We start from the raw sequence: 15,740 nt of genomic DNA on the forward strand, positions 1-15,740 counted from the left end.
CACACACACACACACACACAGACACACACATGCACACAATATATCCTCATCACATGAGTTGCATATAATGGCTCTCCGAGTGCTGGCGCACTGATAGCAGGCCACATATCACCTTGTATCTTGCTCCTTCTCCCCCCCTTCTGTCTCTCTCACCCCGAGTTAAGCCATGACTGATTGCTGAGATGCAGAATGAACTCAAGAGGGATAATCCTGCTGATCATGTGACTTTTGTGTGTATATGTGTGTGTTTGTGTGTGCATGTAGGAAGAGCGAGGAAACTGTGTGAAGAGATCGAGCAGAAGAAGAGGATAGACGAGTGGCATGCTAAGCGTTTAGTGTGAATGTGGTGTAACTGAAATTATCGGCCAGATTGAATTTTACATAACATCTGAAACGCTGATCCTAGTGAGATCTATCTGATGACCCAACATAACTATTTAAAATATTGAAATCCCTGTATAAGGACATTCAAATGTTAAAATACAGAATCAACCAGATTCTTAAGAGAAAATCTGAGGTTACTTTTAGAGCAAAACTTTCTTGTTTCAGTTGACGCACTATTTGCCGCGATACTGCAGTGACGGGATTGCGGTTAAAGGGGAAGTTAAGTGTGGGCTGCACTTGATAACCGTAGACGTTAGGTGGCAGCGAAATGCTTGAATCCTGTTGATAAAATAAATATTCGCTCGTGTTTGAATAACCTTGTGAATTTAATGAAACACTGTAGTGCTCAAACTGCTAAAGATGTTTTAAAAGTTGCTTAACATTAGAAATGTATCCTTAAAATTGAAAATACATTTTTAAATAAATTGTTATAATTTAAATAAATATCTAAATAAACAAATAACTCACAATCCAAAAAGCAAGGAAAACACTGTCAGTCCATTTTGCAATAAAGGTAAAGTGATAACGATTTCAGCTGTTAGGGGCAGAGGAACTCCACAGTTCCATGATGAACACACATCCCTGTTATACAATTAATTTAAAAAGATGTTGTGGCTAACATGCTGACAAACAATAACTGTACTCTTCACAAAATCCAGAATTTCAATTTTCATTTTTAAAGATTAATTCACCTACTTTTGCCCAAAAGGAGGCAAAAACACATCAAAACAAACTTGACGGATAAAATCCAACAGTATCATCCCACTGGAGTTGTGTCTCTGTATCTAACACTGGGTTTCGGAAGATAAGGTAAAACGTTAAAAAGGCTCAGATTAGAGCCAGTTTCCGTTTTGGGCTGCTGTAAAAACATGGCGGTGCAAAATGGCACGACAAGCTCCCGATAGAGATGACCCGCTCCCTACGTAGATATAAATTACTTTTTCTAAGCTAACGAAAACATAACCTTTTTTAGTTTGGGATGATTATACATTGACACAACATAGTAATGAATATTATATTCAATACCTGCCAATAAACCCACACACTGTCCCTTTAACTTGCGGACTACTTTCTTGCTTACTTTTTCCAGGGCTTTCAACCATATCTCACAGTCTTCATTAGTGGAGTTTGTCAGAGAAAGATCACGGAGATCATCTTTGAACATACGACAACCTGTTATGAACACATTTACACACTTGACTGCAGGTCACCTGATGATAAAAGCTGGGCCAATGCCAACTGCTGATGAAGACCTTGCGATATGCTAGAAAGTATGTTAAAATATTTTGCATACTATTATATCCCACAGCTGCACCTTGTGGGTTATTTAGATGTGTGTGTGTGTGTGTGTGTGTGTGTGTGTGTGTGTGTGTGTGTGTGTGTGTGTGTGTGTGTGTGTGTGTGTGTGTGTGTGTGTGTGTGTGTGTGTGAAGTAGTCTTAGGACTGGTCTATGCCAAACTATGATGATAAAACTAAGTGTGTAGGAGTATCTCTCTCTCTCTCTCTCTGTGTGTGTGTGTGTGTGTGTGTGTGTGTGTGTGTGTGTGTGTGTGTGTGTGTGTGTGTGTGTGTGTGTGTGTGTGTGTGTGTCTTATGCAGCATTAATATGATAAAAGATAACCTAACCCTATCACTCACCTAATCTTCTTTCCCAGAGAACAACGCTTTGCAAGCTTACTGACACAAAGTGCACCGAGCATGCTACCATACACACTCCTCCTCTCTGTCTTTAGGAAGTGCAGTAGTCCCAATAGTGCTTTCTCTGTATCACACACGCACACACACAACACTCCACCTCCTCAACTCTTATCTCCCCTCTGTCTAAAAATCTGTTCACTCATCTCTCCCGCTTTTCCAGTTCCTTTTCCTTGTTGACCTTCATCTCCTCCTCCTCCTCCTCCTCCTCCTCCTCCTCCTCCTCCTCCTCCTCCTCCTCCTCCTCCTCATCAGTCAGCCTCTCCAGCTTTACTTTCACTATTGGATCGATATATGCCTTTGCATAATGAATAAGCTCCAGAACTAAATAATACATTTCATTTTCTTGGAGGCTCTCTGCAGAGAAACAACAGGCTGACCAACTGTTTGGTGTCAATTGCTGCCAGCCTGCCTCCTCACTGTGATGGCTCAATGACATCATTTCATAACAGAAGCTATGATTTAAATTTACCCACTTTCTATCTTGCAATCTGTTTGCACACAAAACTCACTGAAACCAAGAAAGAATACACTAAAATTTGCAGATATAATATATGACAGTAAAGTGTATTCATCAAGTTATTTATTGTCGTATGCACAACATTTGCAGTAAAGCAGTGTTTGGCAATTAAAATCTTAGATCTCATGCTCATTCCAACGATGCTCATTAAATATGTATTTAAAAAACAGGAAATTACAGAAGCGGAAATGAGAAATTTAGACATAATCTTAGGAAGTAACAGGAAACTGCAGTAATCTTAAAGATATGTTTTAGATCTCTGACAATCTTTGTTACCATTATGACATACTGTGTTCATCAAAGAGCACTGACAAGTTATGTTATACTTGTTCGGTACATGTCCTCATAATTATTTAATAACCCACATTTAAAGCTGCTATTATCTTTAAAGTAAACACTAGACAAAATGTTTATGTGTAAGGTGAAAGGGTTGCTTGCTAAACTCAGCGGTCCCCTTCAGCTCACTGTTGCATATCTACAGTTTCGGTTCAGTGTTATTGCTGTCAGCATTCCCCTTTCTAGCAGCAGGTGGCTGTTTCATTATAAATATGTTCTCCAAACCCACTGTGTGCTAGTGTCTGGCACTATCTGGTGAACATAGAGGTTAAAGAGCCAGATATTTCCCTCAATAGCTGGTGGGGACGAAACACAAAGCTAAAAGGAGAATATATATTGGACCTAAATTCATCAGGTAGACAAAAACGGGACTTTAATAAATGTTCATGTCACTGCGTCTGCCGAATATGTAAATAGGTATTTGTTTGCCTATTGTTCGCCATATAAACTTTATGAGGTGATACTTTGTCAGTGTTCACTGAATCTACAGCTTCTTCAGCCTGGAATGCTGCTTAAAGTCTAAGAATGTTACATGAAAGGGGATGTATCATGGTCATGTTCAGGTCCATGTTTAATTTTAGGTTTCTACAAGAACATGTTTACATGTTTTAATGTTAAAAAAAGAAACATGATTTTTCAAATACTGTCTGCCCTGTCTGCTCTGATTGGCTCGCCAGAATAGGAACCACCTTTTTCAAAGGGACGCCAGAAAAATATGGCGTCCCTTTGCAAAGATGCTTCTCAAGTAATGGTGGGAGATACTCCGATGGACCTCCATTTATTCTAATGAACCTGCATAGGAAGCAGAGCCAAATCTGAAAGGCTTATTTTATAATGTTTTCTGATCTGAGTAGCCCACAAAGCTCTGACTGGGTTGTCTCATTAATCACTAATTTGGGTCTGTGCACAAGCATTGAAAAAGTGAATATTTTTATATATCCCCTTTAAACTTGACCGTGAACACCTATATATGTGTATAAATAATCACCAATTATCGGAGATCCATCAATTGATCTCTCATGCTGTGGAAGAACCTTCACTGTAAAACCATAGATTTGGATGCACACTCTGAGGATAAGTTATTCACTTCATCATTTTCCTTATAAAGCACATGAAATAAGGGGTAGCAGCGGCGGGTAAGGGAGAGCACTTACTGTAGCCAGCTCATCAAACTTCCCAAAGAGTTCGTTGAGCAGTTTGACCAGTTCCTGAGCAGTACACTGAGAAGCCAAGCTGGTGAAACCTACAATGTCTGCAAACAGGATGCTGTCAGAAGAGAGAAAGACAAATTATAATCTGATCTGAAGAACTCAGTTTGTCCTGACAGCTGATTTCCTTATGTTCTCCAAGAAGGAAACACTTACTCAACACAAGAAGAAATGGATTCTACAGAAGCAAAGAGGGCATGTTGACTGCACAAACAAGGATTTAAAATACACACAGATCACAGAGATCAGCAGAGAAATTGGCTGATAACGATCAATTGTGAAGCAAGAGTACCATAATCTAATCCCTGATAAGTGAAAGCATCATTTAGGCCAACCACTAAATCAATTGCAGAGCTAAAAAGCCTGCTCCTGGCTAGCTGCTGTAATGGGAATGAAGGAGGTGTTGAAAGCTACTTAGCCCCTCATTCATTTGCTGAGAGGCCAGATGGCGACAAGGTGTTATGGATCTTATTGACTCTCAGTCCCCAAAAAAATGACTGCCTCCAGTGGATTCAAGGCATTAAAGCTGATAGGCATGATAGCTCTTGAAAAAGCAGACAATTTTTTCTGTCAGTTTTTTGTTTTGTTTTCAAGATCAAGATTGAGCTCAATTGGCATTGGTTACATTGGTTTTTCAAAAGTGTGACTTTAGGAATGACTGAAATATCTCAAAACGTATTAGATGAGATGTTGTACATGTACTCAGGTGATGAATCTTATTGACTTTGGTGATCCTTTGACTTTCCCTCTGGCACCAGCACTAGGTCACACAATGGTCACCCAATGGTTTGAAGCCTTGAGTTCGGCAATTTCGCCGTCGCCCTCTTGGGTTACAGCCGTTGCCATGTTGTTTTGTTTTGCAGCCAAGGAACGGAAGTTACCATATTTGGAATGCGGAGGAGTGACGTAGTGACTAGGGCTGCACAAAAATATCGATTAAGCTTACTAACCAGATCATTTTTTCGACCCGGCCTGTCACATGATAGGGCCAAAATCACAACATGTCGTCTTACACACAAGCGGCCTTCTACTGTGGAGCCGGGCTATGTGATCCCAACTCGCTGACACATGATAGATGTAGCAGTGTAGTGCCCAGGATAGGAGGAGGTGAAGAAACGTGTCAAAACACCTCTCCCCCCATGCAGAGAGAGATTTGCCCTGATGTGCGATGTTAGACAACTAGACCACCAATTCGAGTGTTACGATTACGTCACACATCTCTGAGGAGTCCGTACAGGCTGTAACATCGCAGAGTTACTGAAAACTGAACCTGGAGGAATGGGAGTTAAATGGGAGAGACCCAGCCATAGTGACAGACAACTTTACTTAATGCAATTTATTTCATATGACGTTTATGGCATCTACATGTTAGTTAAGAGTGGTCAGTGACACAATAAGAAACAAATACAGTATGATTTTTATTTTCAAATGAAGTCGTGGCAAGTGCATTTTAGAGAAAAGTGTTCAGTCACACAATGTGAATACAATATGCACCCTTTTTCATATAGTTTATATGGCAAATGCATTTCAGTTCAGTGTGTTTAGTGCTGAGTGACTATGTGCAAAGCAAATACCCTTTGAAGTAGTTTTGATGCAATTTTTCCGCTGAGTTATCAATATGTGATGTACGTATTAAACTATCCAGGTGGTACACAGCAAGTTGTATATTCAGCTCTATTTGAACATTTTCAGTAAAAAAAACAAAATATAATAAATATATTGCAATATCTTTCGTGTTGTATCGCAACATATTGCGATATATCGTATCGCGACACGTGTTTCGCGATACGTATCAGATCATAAGGTGCTTGCCAATACACAGCCCTAGTAGAGACGGAGTATGCGGCTTTGGTAGCCGTAGCAACCTTCGATCCCGGTAAGCTCGCTCTAAAGCAAACTCCGCTTTATGGTCTATTTTACTCTAAACTTGACCATGATTTACTAAATGAACATCATGCTGTATTGAAGAAGACTTTAAACTTGCGATTGAGACCATTTATATTCATGTCTGCAATGTTTACTGAGGTAATGAATCAAGTGAGAAGTAGAGTCATTTTCTCATAGACTTCTATACAATTTGACTTCTTTTTGCACCTGGAGGAGTTTCTCTTAGGTATCGGTAAAGCCCTAACTATACCTCTGGTTTAGTGCCAGTTAGCAAATGTCAGCTAAGATACATGCTTATGTTTTCTTGTGTGAAAAGTCTTGCTGAATGTACGTGAAGTTTGTCTCAATAAATGAAGTCTAAAAATGTTGCTTTAAAGTGGGAACTCTGAGAATAAGTAAACATTCAATAGCAGCTTTCAGTACTTGACACTTTTCGATACTCGTTGTTAGGGAAACATTTTTAGTCGCTACCCAATAAGTTCTGAGATTCGATAACCCGCTCTAGTTGCATGAAGATGGCTCTTCCTCTGCATCGTGAATTAGTTGCTATGCTCTTTTTGGCAGTGCAGAATAGTTGCTCAGGAACCTGATGTATGCAAAGCCGGGATCACGACAGCTGCTCAGTAGAAGAGCTCTGCTGTGTGATTTGTCTTTGAATGGCGCTGTTCTGCAGGTAAAGCTGGTGGGAGAGGAAGAGAAGGCGAATAGAGGGCAGGGTGGGGGAGGCGGTGGAGAGGGGGAGCCGAGCGGTGGCAGAGCTAAATAGGTATGGGATCAAACGTTCTCGGGTCCACATCAAAGGCGGGGCCAGATCAGGGAGATGTCATGCCCCTGCTCAGCAAACTAAAGGTGGCGGTTTTTTTCTAATTTCTTTTCTACCCCCACGTGTTAACGGGAGCATGTGTGTCTGTGTTTGTAGCAGCTCCCTGGAGACGGGCGGGAGCTGGCTCGCTGGGTGCAGCAGTGTGGTGTTTGGCAGTGTGCCAGTTCAGCAGCCAGGCTTTTGAACGAGCGGTGATGTTCCTGAGCTGTGTGGGTGCCGAGCGGATAGACAGACAGAGAACGACGGAGAGCTGAGGAGACTGTCTCTTGACAGGAGTGCTGTTGACACGCTACCTAGCCCTCCACTCCCACACTCAGCAGCACTGATACAGCTCTCCATTTCTCTTTCCTGCCTCGTTGGAACGTAATCAGCTCAAAGTCAGGCCAGGTTCTCACGCTCTGTCATATTTTGCTCATTACAAGTGCAATAGAGGGGGCTGCTGAAAAGGCTGAGGGAATTTACAGGGATAGGGCAGCAAAAGATATTGTTTTAATAGTTTTCATTACGAAGTTTTTTAATAAATTATCTAATTTATGTGTTGTTTATTACACTAAATACATTTTTGTAAGTGCAAATTGAGTGCAACCAGCAGTCAAGTAGTCAATTAGTTTATGATTATCAATTCATTGTTTGGTCTTTTAGATGTCAGAAGATATTGAAAAAAATGCTGATAAAAATGTTCCAGTGCCAAAAGTAATGTCTTCAATTGCATGTTTGTCTGATCAACAGTCCAAAACCCAAAGATGTGAGTCAATGATATAAAAGAGATGGAGAGAAGCAGTAAGACCTAGCATTTGAGGTGCTGGAAATAGCAAGTATATTCGTCTACACGCTGACAACATCTGCCTGCTCTGACCTAAAACGTCCCCATGAAAGCGTTGAGAGTGAACCAGAACAGTTAAGTAACTACTGAACCGCTAAACAGTGAGCTGAAACCAAAAGCTCCATTCAGACCTCTGTCTGATTATCAAATGGTTTACGTAAAGATAACTGGCCAGATTTTCATTAAACTTGGTGGAAGGGTGAAGCATGCGCCAATGGCAAACACATTACATTTCGGAGAGGATCAGAATCACAGGACGAATATAAGGATTAGTTTACTAATTAAAATGGTCTTGGCGGGGAACTTTGCTCTCCGAGTGCCCTTCCAGTTCTCTGTAGATTCATCAGTATGAGCGACCCCTCTTGTGTTTTCATTTCATACATTGTTATAATAGAAATATCAATTGTAGCCGCTTTTAAAGTGTTATTTAAATTCTGTTAAGGCACAAATCTGCTTTGGCTATCGTGAATTTGCGACAAAGAGCATGTTTCATCAGTGCATTTTGGTGAAAATAGAAAACTTGGTGGTGAAATGTCAACGGTTTGCCGTTATACGGACGTTGTATCAGCTTGTCACAAAAAAAAAAGTTGTTGGCATCTCACAGAATATTCCACTGATGGAAAACTCCAGAAAAAAAATAGTAAGTGAACCTTGAGTTCAGAAAATAGCTTTTAAAACAACAAACAACAATTAAAAAATAATATTGCACTCACTGCTTTGGTTACCGCACAGTGGCAGAGGAGCTTTCCTAATCTACCAGTGGTGGCTACAGTGCTCTGACCCTTTTCTCTTTCTACCCTTTACGTAGTTTGATTGCATCTGGGCTAACTTTAATTGGTCTCCTTGACGTCACACCAGGTGACTTGGATCAAAACACTCCGACCCCTCCGTACATCTCTTAGGCCCACAGTTGTCATGACACCCCCATACCTGACATTGTCGTGACGTTGGATGTAGATCTTGTGAAAGATCCGTTCAGGCGGCTTCAGGAAGTCCTCCTTCATCTCCATGGCAACATTCCTGGGCAGTAGGCTCATTAGCAGACGCTCCTGAGGAGTGTTAAAACAGAAGAAGAGGCAGCGTGAGAACTTTAAACTGGGAGGACATGACTGTATGTACTGTATGTTTGTATCCATGCAGGTGTAAGCGGACAAATATAAACAATTTGCCCTTTGCTAAGGCGTAAACAGAATTCCAAAATGAGACAAGAAATAAAAAGTAAATCCATAGTTTTTGGAATCCATTATTATTATTATTATTATTATTATTATTATTATTATTATTATTATTATTATTATTATTATTATTAATCGTAAAAGCAGTTTGTTAAGCACATTTCTGATGATATATTGGTTCCAGCATCTCAAATGTGAGGATTTTCTCTTTTATAACACTGGAAACTGAATTAAAGCTAAAACGATTAGTCGATTGATCCATTAGTTGATCAACAGGAAATCATTTTTATCAAATATTTTGATGATCCGTAACTCGATTGGGTTTATTTTTCAAGCTCACGCATAAGCATATTTGTTTTTTGTGTGAGTTAATCATCTCAGTTGCAGCAGCATAGAGAACTCTTGAGACTCTTGCAAGATGTCGAATGATTGCGAATGCACAATGAATCATCAGGCGGCTCCGCTGAATAGCTGTTGAGAGGCAGGTTATAAAAGCAGCCGGGGCTCTCCTGTCTCCCTCCAGCACTGTTTCACATTATACCTCCATTCACATAGCTGCTTCTGACCCATGAATGAAAAACTAAACTGGAAACAGACATCACACTTCCTGTTGGAGGCTGTGTGAAGGTGGGTTTGTCCATATTTGGTTGTGTTTCATTTTTACGTGTCAGGTGTAAAATTAAATAATTTATCCCTGCTTTATTAATCTCTTCCATTCCTCCTCCCTGTACGTGTTTAAATCCCCCTTTCTCCGATCTACCCTCGGCTTAATTCACTGTGTGCTCTGTTTGACTATGGCTCTCCTCATAGTGGTTTATTAATGAACCACTGGCTCACTTTCCCTAGCTTTAAAAATCGAGATTCCCCGTCCTCCAGATCCTTTCAAGGGAGTTCCCTCAAAAACTCTCAGCATCTTTGAAATAAACACTGAACTAAAGGAATCCAATTTGCTTGTACAAACTTGAAAATAAATGCTTAGTCTGGAGGTTGTGTAAGTATTTTTGTCTTTACGCTTGTCAAAAGAAGAAAAAATGAAGACATTTAATTTAACATGATTGATAAAAATTGGAACCAAGAAGAAAAGCACAAGATACCTATGATAAAACAGCAACCACTGGAGTTCCAAACCTAAGTCACTTCATGACAACTGAGCAAAACAAACTGTAAAAAGCCAGTACATCGACCTTGTTAAGACCCTCGTTAAGATAAGTTTTACAAAGAACTATGTTAAGTTTTTCTTTACTTTTTGGTCATCTGAATAAAGCGAGTTCTCTCTCAAAACCAAAGACGTAAGTAAGATGTTGTTATAGTGCCGCAAAACATCTAAGTAAAGAAGAGGGGCTGGATGGGCATGACCTTTGACCTTTCCATAATGATTGAACAATAGTTTAATAGTTTTAGTCGCATAAACTAAACCAATTGTTTAAGTTGTCAGATCAGGTGAGGTTCATATTAACCGTTTTAGTTATGGTCATTCTTGACTTTGAAAATAGTAGCTTGACAAACCACTCCCAAGTCAAGGTGCGCCATACTACCTCTTTCCTAAAGCTTTCATCCATAACACACAATCTTTTGGTAAAACTAATATTTCTGCGGTCAAGAATGAACTTTAATGCTCACACTTTAAGAGAACATGGATGAGAAGTCCTAAAAGTGCTATGGATGAGGCCTTAATGTCAACAGATCAGTCTCCATGACAACCAAGGTAATGCTGACAGTGCGGTATGGTTTAAAGGTTCAGAGAATACTAGTAAGTAAACCTTGTGTCGGGATTGTTTTGTTGTTGTCATATTGACCAACCTGTTTGTATTAGAAATGTCAGCATCTCCACGTTTGGAACAGTGGTTGTGCTGTTCCTGAACGCTTCACGTGGGTATAGAGGAAACTACGCATTGCCTCTGTGCTCTGAGATTACTATTGAACTGAGGAGTTAATTAACCACCCAGACCCACAGCACGCAGCCTACACATGTTGAAGAATCGATACAACCTATGGATCCGGCTCAAATCCGAGCAAACAGCCCAATGATAACCGGAGACCCGTTTGATAAGTGAAATTCAAATCCTTGCTGTTTGTTGGTGGGCACATGAGCATCAGCCTGGTTGCAGGCTGTTGGCTGGCTGTTGATAGATCCCAATCAGGGGTTTGCGTGTGTTTCACCCGTCCAGATACACTGTGACCTTTACTGGAGTAGGGGGGGGGGGGGGCAAGAAAGCAATCTGCTTGTGTAATTAACTGTCTACTGCTGGGGAAAACAGAGCATATCATCATCTAATCTGCATAGCAGAGGTGTGCGTGTGCGCTCAGCAGTGTTAGCGTATACAGGCATATCACATTTTTTCCATTTTCCGTAACCTGCTTATCCAGTTAAGGGTCGCAGGGGTGCTGGAGCCTATCTCAGCTGTCAATGGGCGAAGGCAGGGTACACCCTGGACAGTTCGCCAGTCTGTCGCAGGGCTGACATATATAGACAGACAACCACTCACGCTCACATCCACACCTACGGGCAATTTAGAGTCTTCAATGAACCTAAGCTGCATGTCTTTGGACTGTGGGAGGAAGCCGGAGAACCCGGAGAGAACCCACGCTGACACGGGGAGAACATGCAAACTCCACACAGAAGGTTGTCTGGCCCGGGAATTGAACCCAGGCCCCTCTTGCTGTGAGGCGACAGTGCTATCCACTACACCACCGTGCAGCCCGGCATATCACATACATGGGATAATTAATTCTCTGTTTAACAACTGGTGTAGGTTGGTTTTGTGCCGGGTGGGGAGGGTGGGGAGGGTGCGGCTCATAACAAAGTGTTTCCGTGTGTTAAAGTTGCCCGATTGTTCGTTTGTTAGTGTAAGTCGCTCCATGTAGGTGCGCGCAGGAGTGGGTGAAACGTGTGGCGCCGGTGGATGTGCCACAGTAATTGTTCTTTCCTTAAATAGCCGCTGTCATAGTAACTGCGTGCCTGTGGGCAGGTTGTTAGAATACATTGGCACCTGAAACCTTTAAAAAAAAAAGAAAAAAAAAAGAAAAAAAAAAAAAGACTTCTCGAGAGACTGTGAAGATCTAATGAACATATGCGCTCAAGGCGAGGTTAAATGTGTGGATGCATCGTCCTCCTGCTCTCTGTTTTCTCTCTATCTGTGCATGTTTGTGTGTTCGTGCACATTCACCTGCTTCTCATTCTCATCCTCCAGTCTCAGCCTCTCCTCGATGCAGTTGCGGGCTTGCAGGAAGACTTTCCTCTGGGTGCGCTCGGTGAGAATCCTCACAAACACCCCCGACAAGTTGACGCTGGTGAACAGCACCGCGTTGGCCACCAGCTGCACACAAACAAGAACAGACATGCCAAACAATGCTGGCAGCATCTACACACTGCACGTGAGCCTGAGGGGAACACACATGTCCATATGTGCATTTCTGTGTGCAATCATACATCCTGGCTGGATTAGACTTCACAATCCTTGATTAATCCATAGGATGGATTAAATGGTGAACAATCCAGGTCAGAACATGAATCCCACTGTTGGTGTGACTTAAAGAAACAAATGCCATACAGTGGAAATGTCTGGCAGAGAAAGTACACTATTGAATAATGATCCGAAACTATTGGTTGTGCCAAACGCTTAATTTTGAGGATGAACTCTATGGTGTTGGTTCATAAAAAGGTCAGGGGTGAAAGGTCACACTTTAAACCGTCACAGCAAGGTGGATGACAAAACACACAACTTCCTGAACTTCAACAGGACTTCACTCTAGTTCATACTAGAGCAAAACCAAAATAAGAAAACACTTCCAGCTTTAGCGCAGTCGTTCCCAACCAAAGGATCTGGATTCATGCAAAGAGACGCAAAATAAACTTGAGAGATTGTGAAAGGATTACCAGGGGGAAAAAAAAACATGTTCGTTACAAAGAAGTATGTTGCAGTTTATCTAGTATTTAGTGGATCATTTCACCTCATCCGGGGTCTCATTTATAAAATAGTGAGTAGGATCTCCAATATATGTTTGCTTACGTTCAAAGGAGGAAATTCGCCAAAACATATTCAGATTCATTAAACATGCCAGTGAATTAATTCATTTTATATATCGAAAATAATCTGTAAATGTACGCAGCTGGTTCAGCCTCACATTCCGCCCTCTACACGCCCACATTCAACCATAAATGGCCAATGCAAAGCACCTTAAGACTGTTGATGCATAGAAACGAGCCTGCTGATCAATGGGTCGTTACGGTGAATCACGGCAACTACATAGAGGAAGAACACTCGTTCCCTCCTATTTCTTCCATTTACTCAGTCCCAACAGTGCCAGAGTATTTATTGTGCAACATAACACCTCACAAGTGTCACCGTGGTATTTATAGATTTGCAGCAATCAGACTGATTGCTTCCAAAATGATCGCAACAATCAGTGGTATCCCCAAGAGTTGTATGTCATTAAGTATGTCACTGGCTGTAGTTCCAAACTTTGCTAATTAACAAAATCCTTATGTGCAGGTGATGAAAATTGGCAGTTGAAGGTGTGTGACAGTCACCATGGTTACTCCATTGCTCCAGTGAGCTATGATACTCGCATCAGAAAGCTGTTTTCAGATTGTTTGTGTTCATATGCTGTATCTGTCCCTAAATAATGAAACATACATAAATCAATAAAGTCGTGTCGACTGCAACGATTTTACTCACAAACACTAAATGAAAACTTACTTGGCACAGTATCAGAAGGATATTGAAAGCAAATGACGCTCAGTTCTGCAGTTCTAAAACGATATTTGACATAATCTTACAGATGATGATAATTTCATCAGCTGCTCCCCAGCTGACCTGGAGTGCCGGTTGTCTGGGCCTCTCCTAAGCGCTGAGAAGAGCAGACAGCGCTGATGAAATATCACACGAAATTTGATTTGAGGTTTGAGTCGGTATATATCTTTGAAATGTGTTTATAGTTATGGCTCACTACAAGCACAAACAACACTGCTGGTTTGACTGTTTGTGATAGAGAGAACATAACAAAGTGCAAAGTAAGATGTGAGATACTAAGTGAAGAGTATCTAGGACATAGGGGTTAAAAAGCCAAACGGGTTGGGAAGTACTGTTTTATAGGACCAGAAATATCAAGATGTTACATAACTCTGTTACTATATTTAACCATACTTGTAAAAGACACACTAAAAGGATTACTTCAACCTAAAGGCACAAGGAGCAGACAAGAATAAGCACTAAGTTATGTATGCGGCTCAGCAGGATCCTGTTTCAGCACCGGCAGCTGGACAGCTCCCCGTCTGCTTCATTACTGAGGTGTACGCCAAAGTGAAACTGTCTGCTCGCTTCCAATGTTACACCCACAGTATCTATGCAACTGATATTGATCTCTGAGAACTTGTTTGTTTTTTTAACCTTTTCTTCTCCCGGGTAAGTCGGATGAGTAAGCCAGTTGTTTCTTATCACCACTTCACACATTTACGCAGAGCAACTATAGTCTTCTACACTGGAGAAGTTGCTCAAGGGTACTTGGGACTGTAGTTTTTTGAGTGCACGGGTGACTCACCCAACTACCCATTTGATAAGCTGATGCTTTGAGTGAAAGAGCTGTTAACTATAAAGCATAAGTCAACAGAGTCGTCTGAGTGACTGAAGAGCTGACCGGGGTGCAGGTGCAGCACTTACCGGTCTCCACAGCTTCTGTCTCCTTCCCGTGAACGACGTGGCTATAACGATGAAGTGAAAGGTGGCCAGCATCAGCCCGAACAACACGGCCAGCAGCGTGCGCACCGGCAGCAGCACGTAAGCCACGAGGGTGACCAGCATGAGCTGCCACACGCCTTGCTCGGGGGCAGCGGCGCTCAGCAGCTCCGACGTGCCGAGCGCCAGCGGGAACGGGCAGCAGAGCAGCGCAAAGGTGAAGCTGAAGAGCAGGGCCAGCTTCGCTATCTGCTGCAGCTGCGTCACCTGCAGGTATTTGACATTGGTGACGATGAAGAGCGACAGGAACACCACGCAGTGCACCGGGTAGGAGCCCTTGGACAAGGTGAGGCGCGGACTGGACAGCAGCTCCACCAGGGAGAGCGACGACGCCGCCACGATGAGCACCGCCAGCGCCTTGAGGGTGGCGGTCTGCTCGAGCTTCAGGTTGTAGTTCTGGAAGAGGGACTCCAGCTCCTGGCTGTTGAACTCGTCCTCGCAGGTTATGGCGCCCAGGGACGCGCCGGCCGGGCAGTGACCCTTCCTCCGCCGGGTCTTGACTCTTTCGAATGGCATCTCCTCCATGTTCGGGCCATTCATGAAGCGGGGATGGCGCACGACCCCGCTACAACTTTTCGGTTCCTCTCCTCCGTTGGGGGAATCGAACCGGCACCCTCTCCCAGTTCATGCGTCCTGGATGTCCGAGGGTCGGGCTCGGTGTCAGAGGGGAGAGGGTGGCAGCGGAGGGAGCAGAGCACCGCTCTGTCCACAGGTTAGAGTGTTGGTGTGTCGTCAGGAAAGTAGCCCGACCAATGTGCAGCACGCCTCTCTCTCTCTCTCTCTCTCTCTCTCTCTCTCTCTCTCTCTCTCTCTCCCTCTCTCTCTCTTTCTCTCTCTCTCTCTCTCTCTCTCTCTCTCTCCTCTCTCTTTCTCTCTCTCTCTCTCTCTCTCTCTCTCTCTCTCCCTCTCTCTCTCTCTCTCTCTCTCTCTCTCTCTCTCTCTCTCTCTCCCTCTCTCTCTCTCTCTCCTCTCTCTCTCTCTCTCTCTCCTCTCTCTCTCTCTCTCTCTCCTCTCCCTCTCTCTCTCTCTCTCTCTCTCTCTCTCTCTCTCTCTCTCTCTCCCTCTCTCTTTCCCTCCCTCTCTCTCTCTCTCTCTCTTTCTCTCTCTCCCTCTCTCTTTCTCTCTCTCTCCTCTCTCTCTCTCTCTCTCTCTC

The 15,740-nt window shown here is 42.6% G+C and overlaps 1 protein-coding gene across 1 annotated transcript in view; it reads right to left on the reverse strand.

The window, feature by feature from the left end:
* The window catches only part of LOC129094658 (adenylate cyclase type 1-like), a 44,741-nt gene extending 29,614 nt beyond the window's left edge, over nt 1-15,127 (reverse strand). The window contains exons 1-4 of the mRNA XM_054602918.1: nt 14,513-15,127; nt 12,020-12,169; nt 8,608-8,726; nt 4,091-4,202 (exon numbers count right to left, since the gene is read on the reverse strand). Of these exons, the coding sequence (XP_054458893.1) occupies nt 4,091-4,202; nt 8,608-8,726; nt 12,020-12,169; nt 14,513-15,127 (996 nt within the window). The remainder of the gene's footprint in view (nt 1-4,090; nt 4,203-8,607; nt 8,727-12,019; nt 12,170-14,512) is intronic.
* Between the last annotated feature and the right edge of the window lie 613 nt (nt 15,128-15,740).

Source organism: Anoplopoma fimbria, chromosome 8 (genome assembly GCF_027596085.1).
Source record: "Anoplopoma fimbria isolate UVic2021 breed Golden Eagle Sablefish chromosome 8, Afim_UVic_2022, whole genome shotgun sequence".
Lineage (NCBI taxonomy): Eukaryota > Metazoa > Chordata > Actinopteri > Perciformes > Anoplopomatidae > Anoplopoma > Anoplopoma fimbria.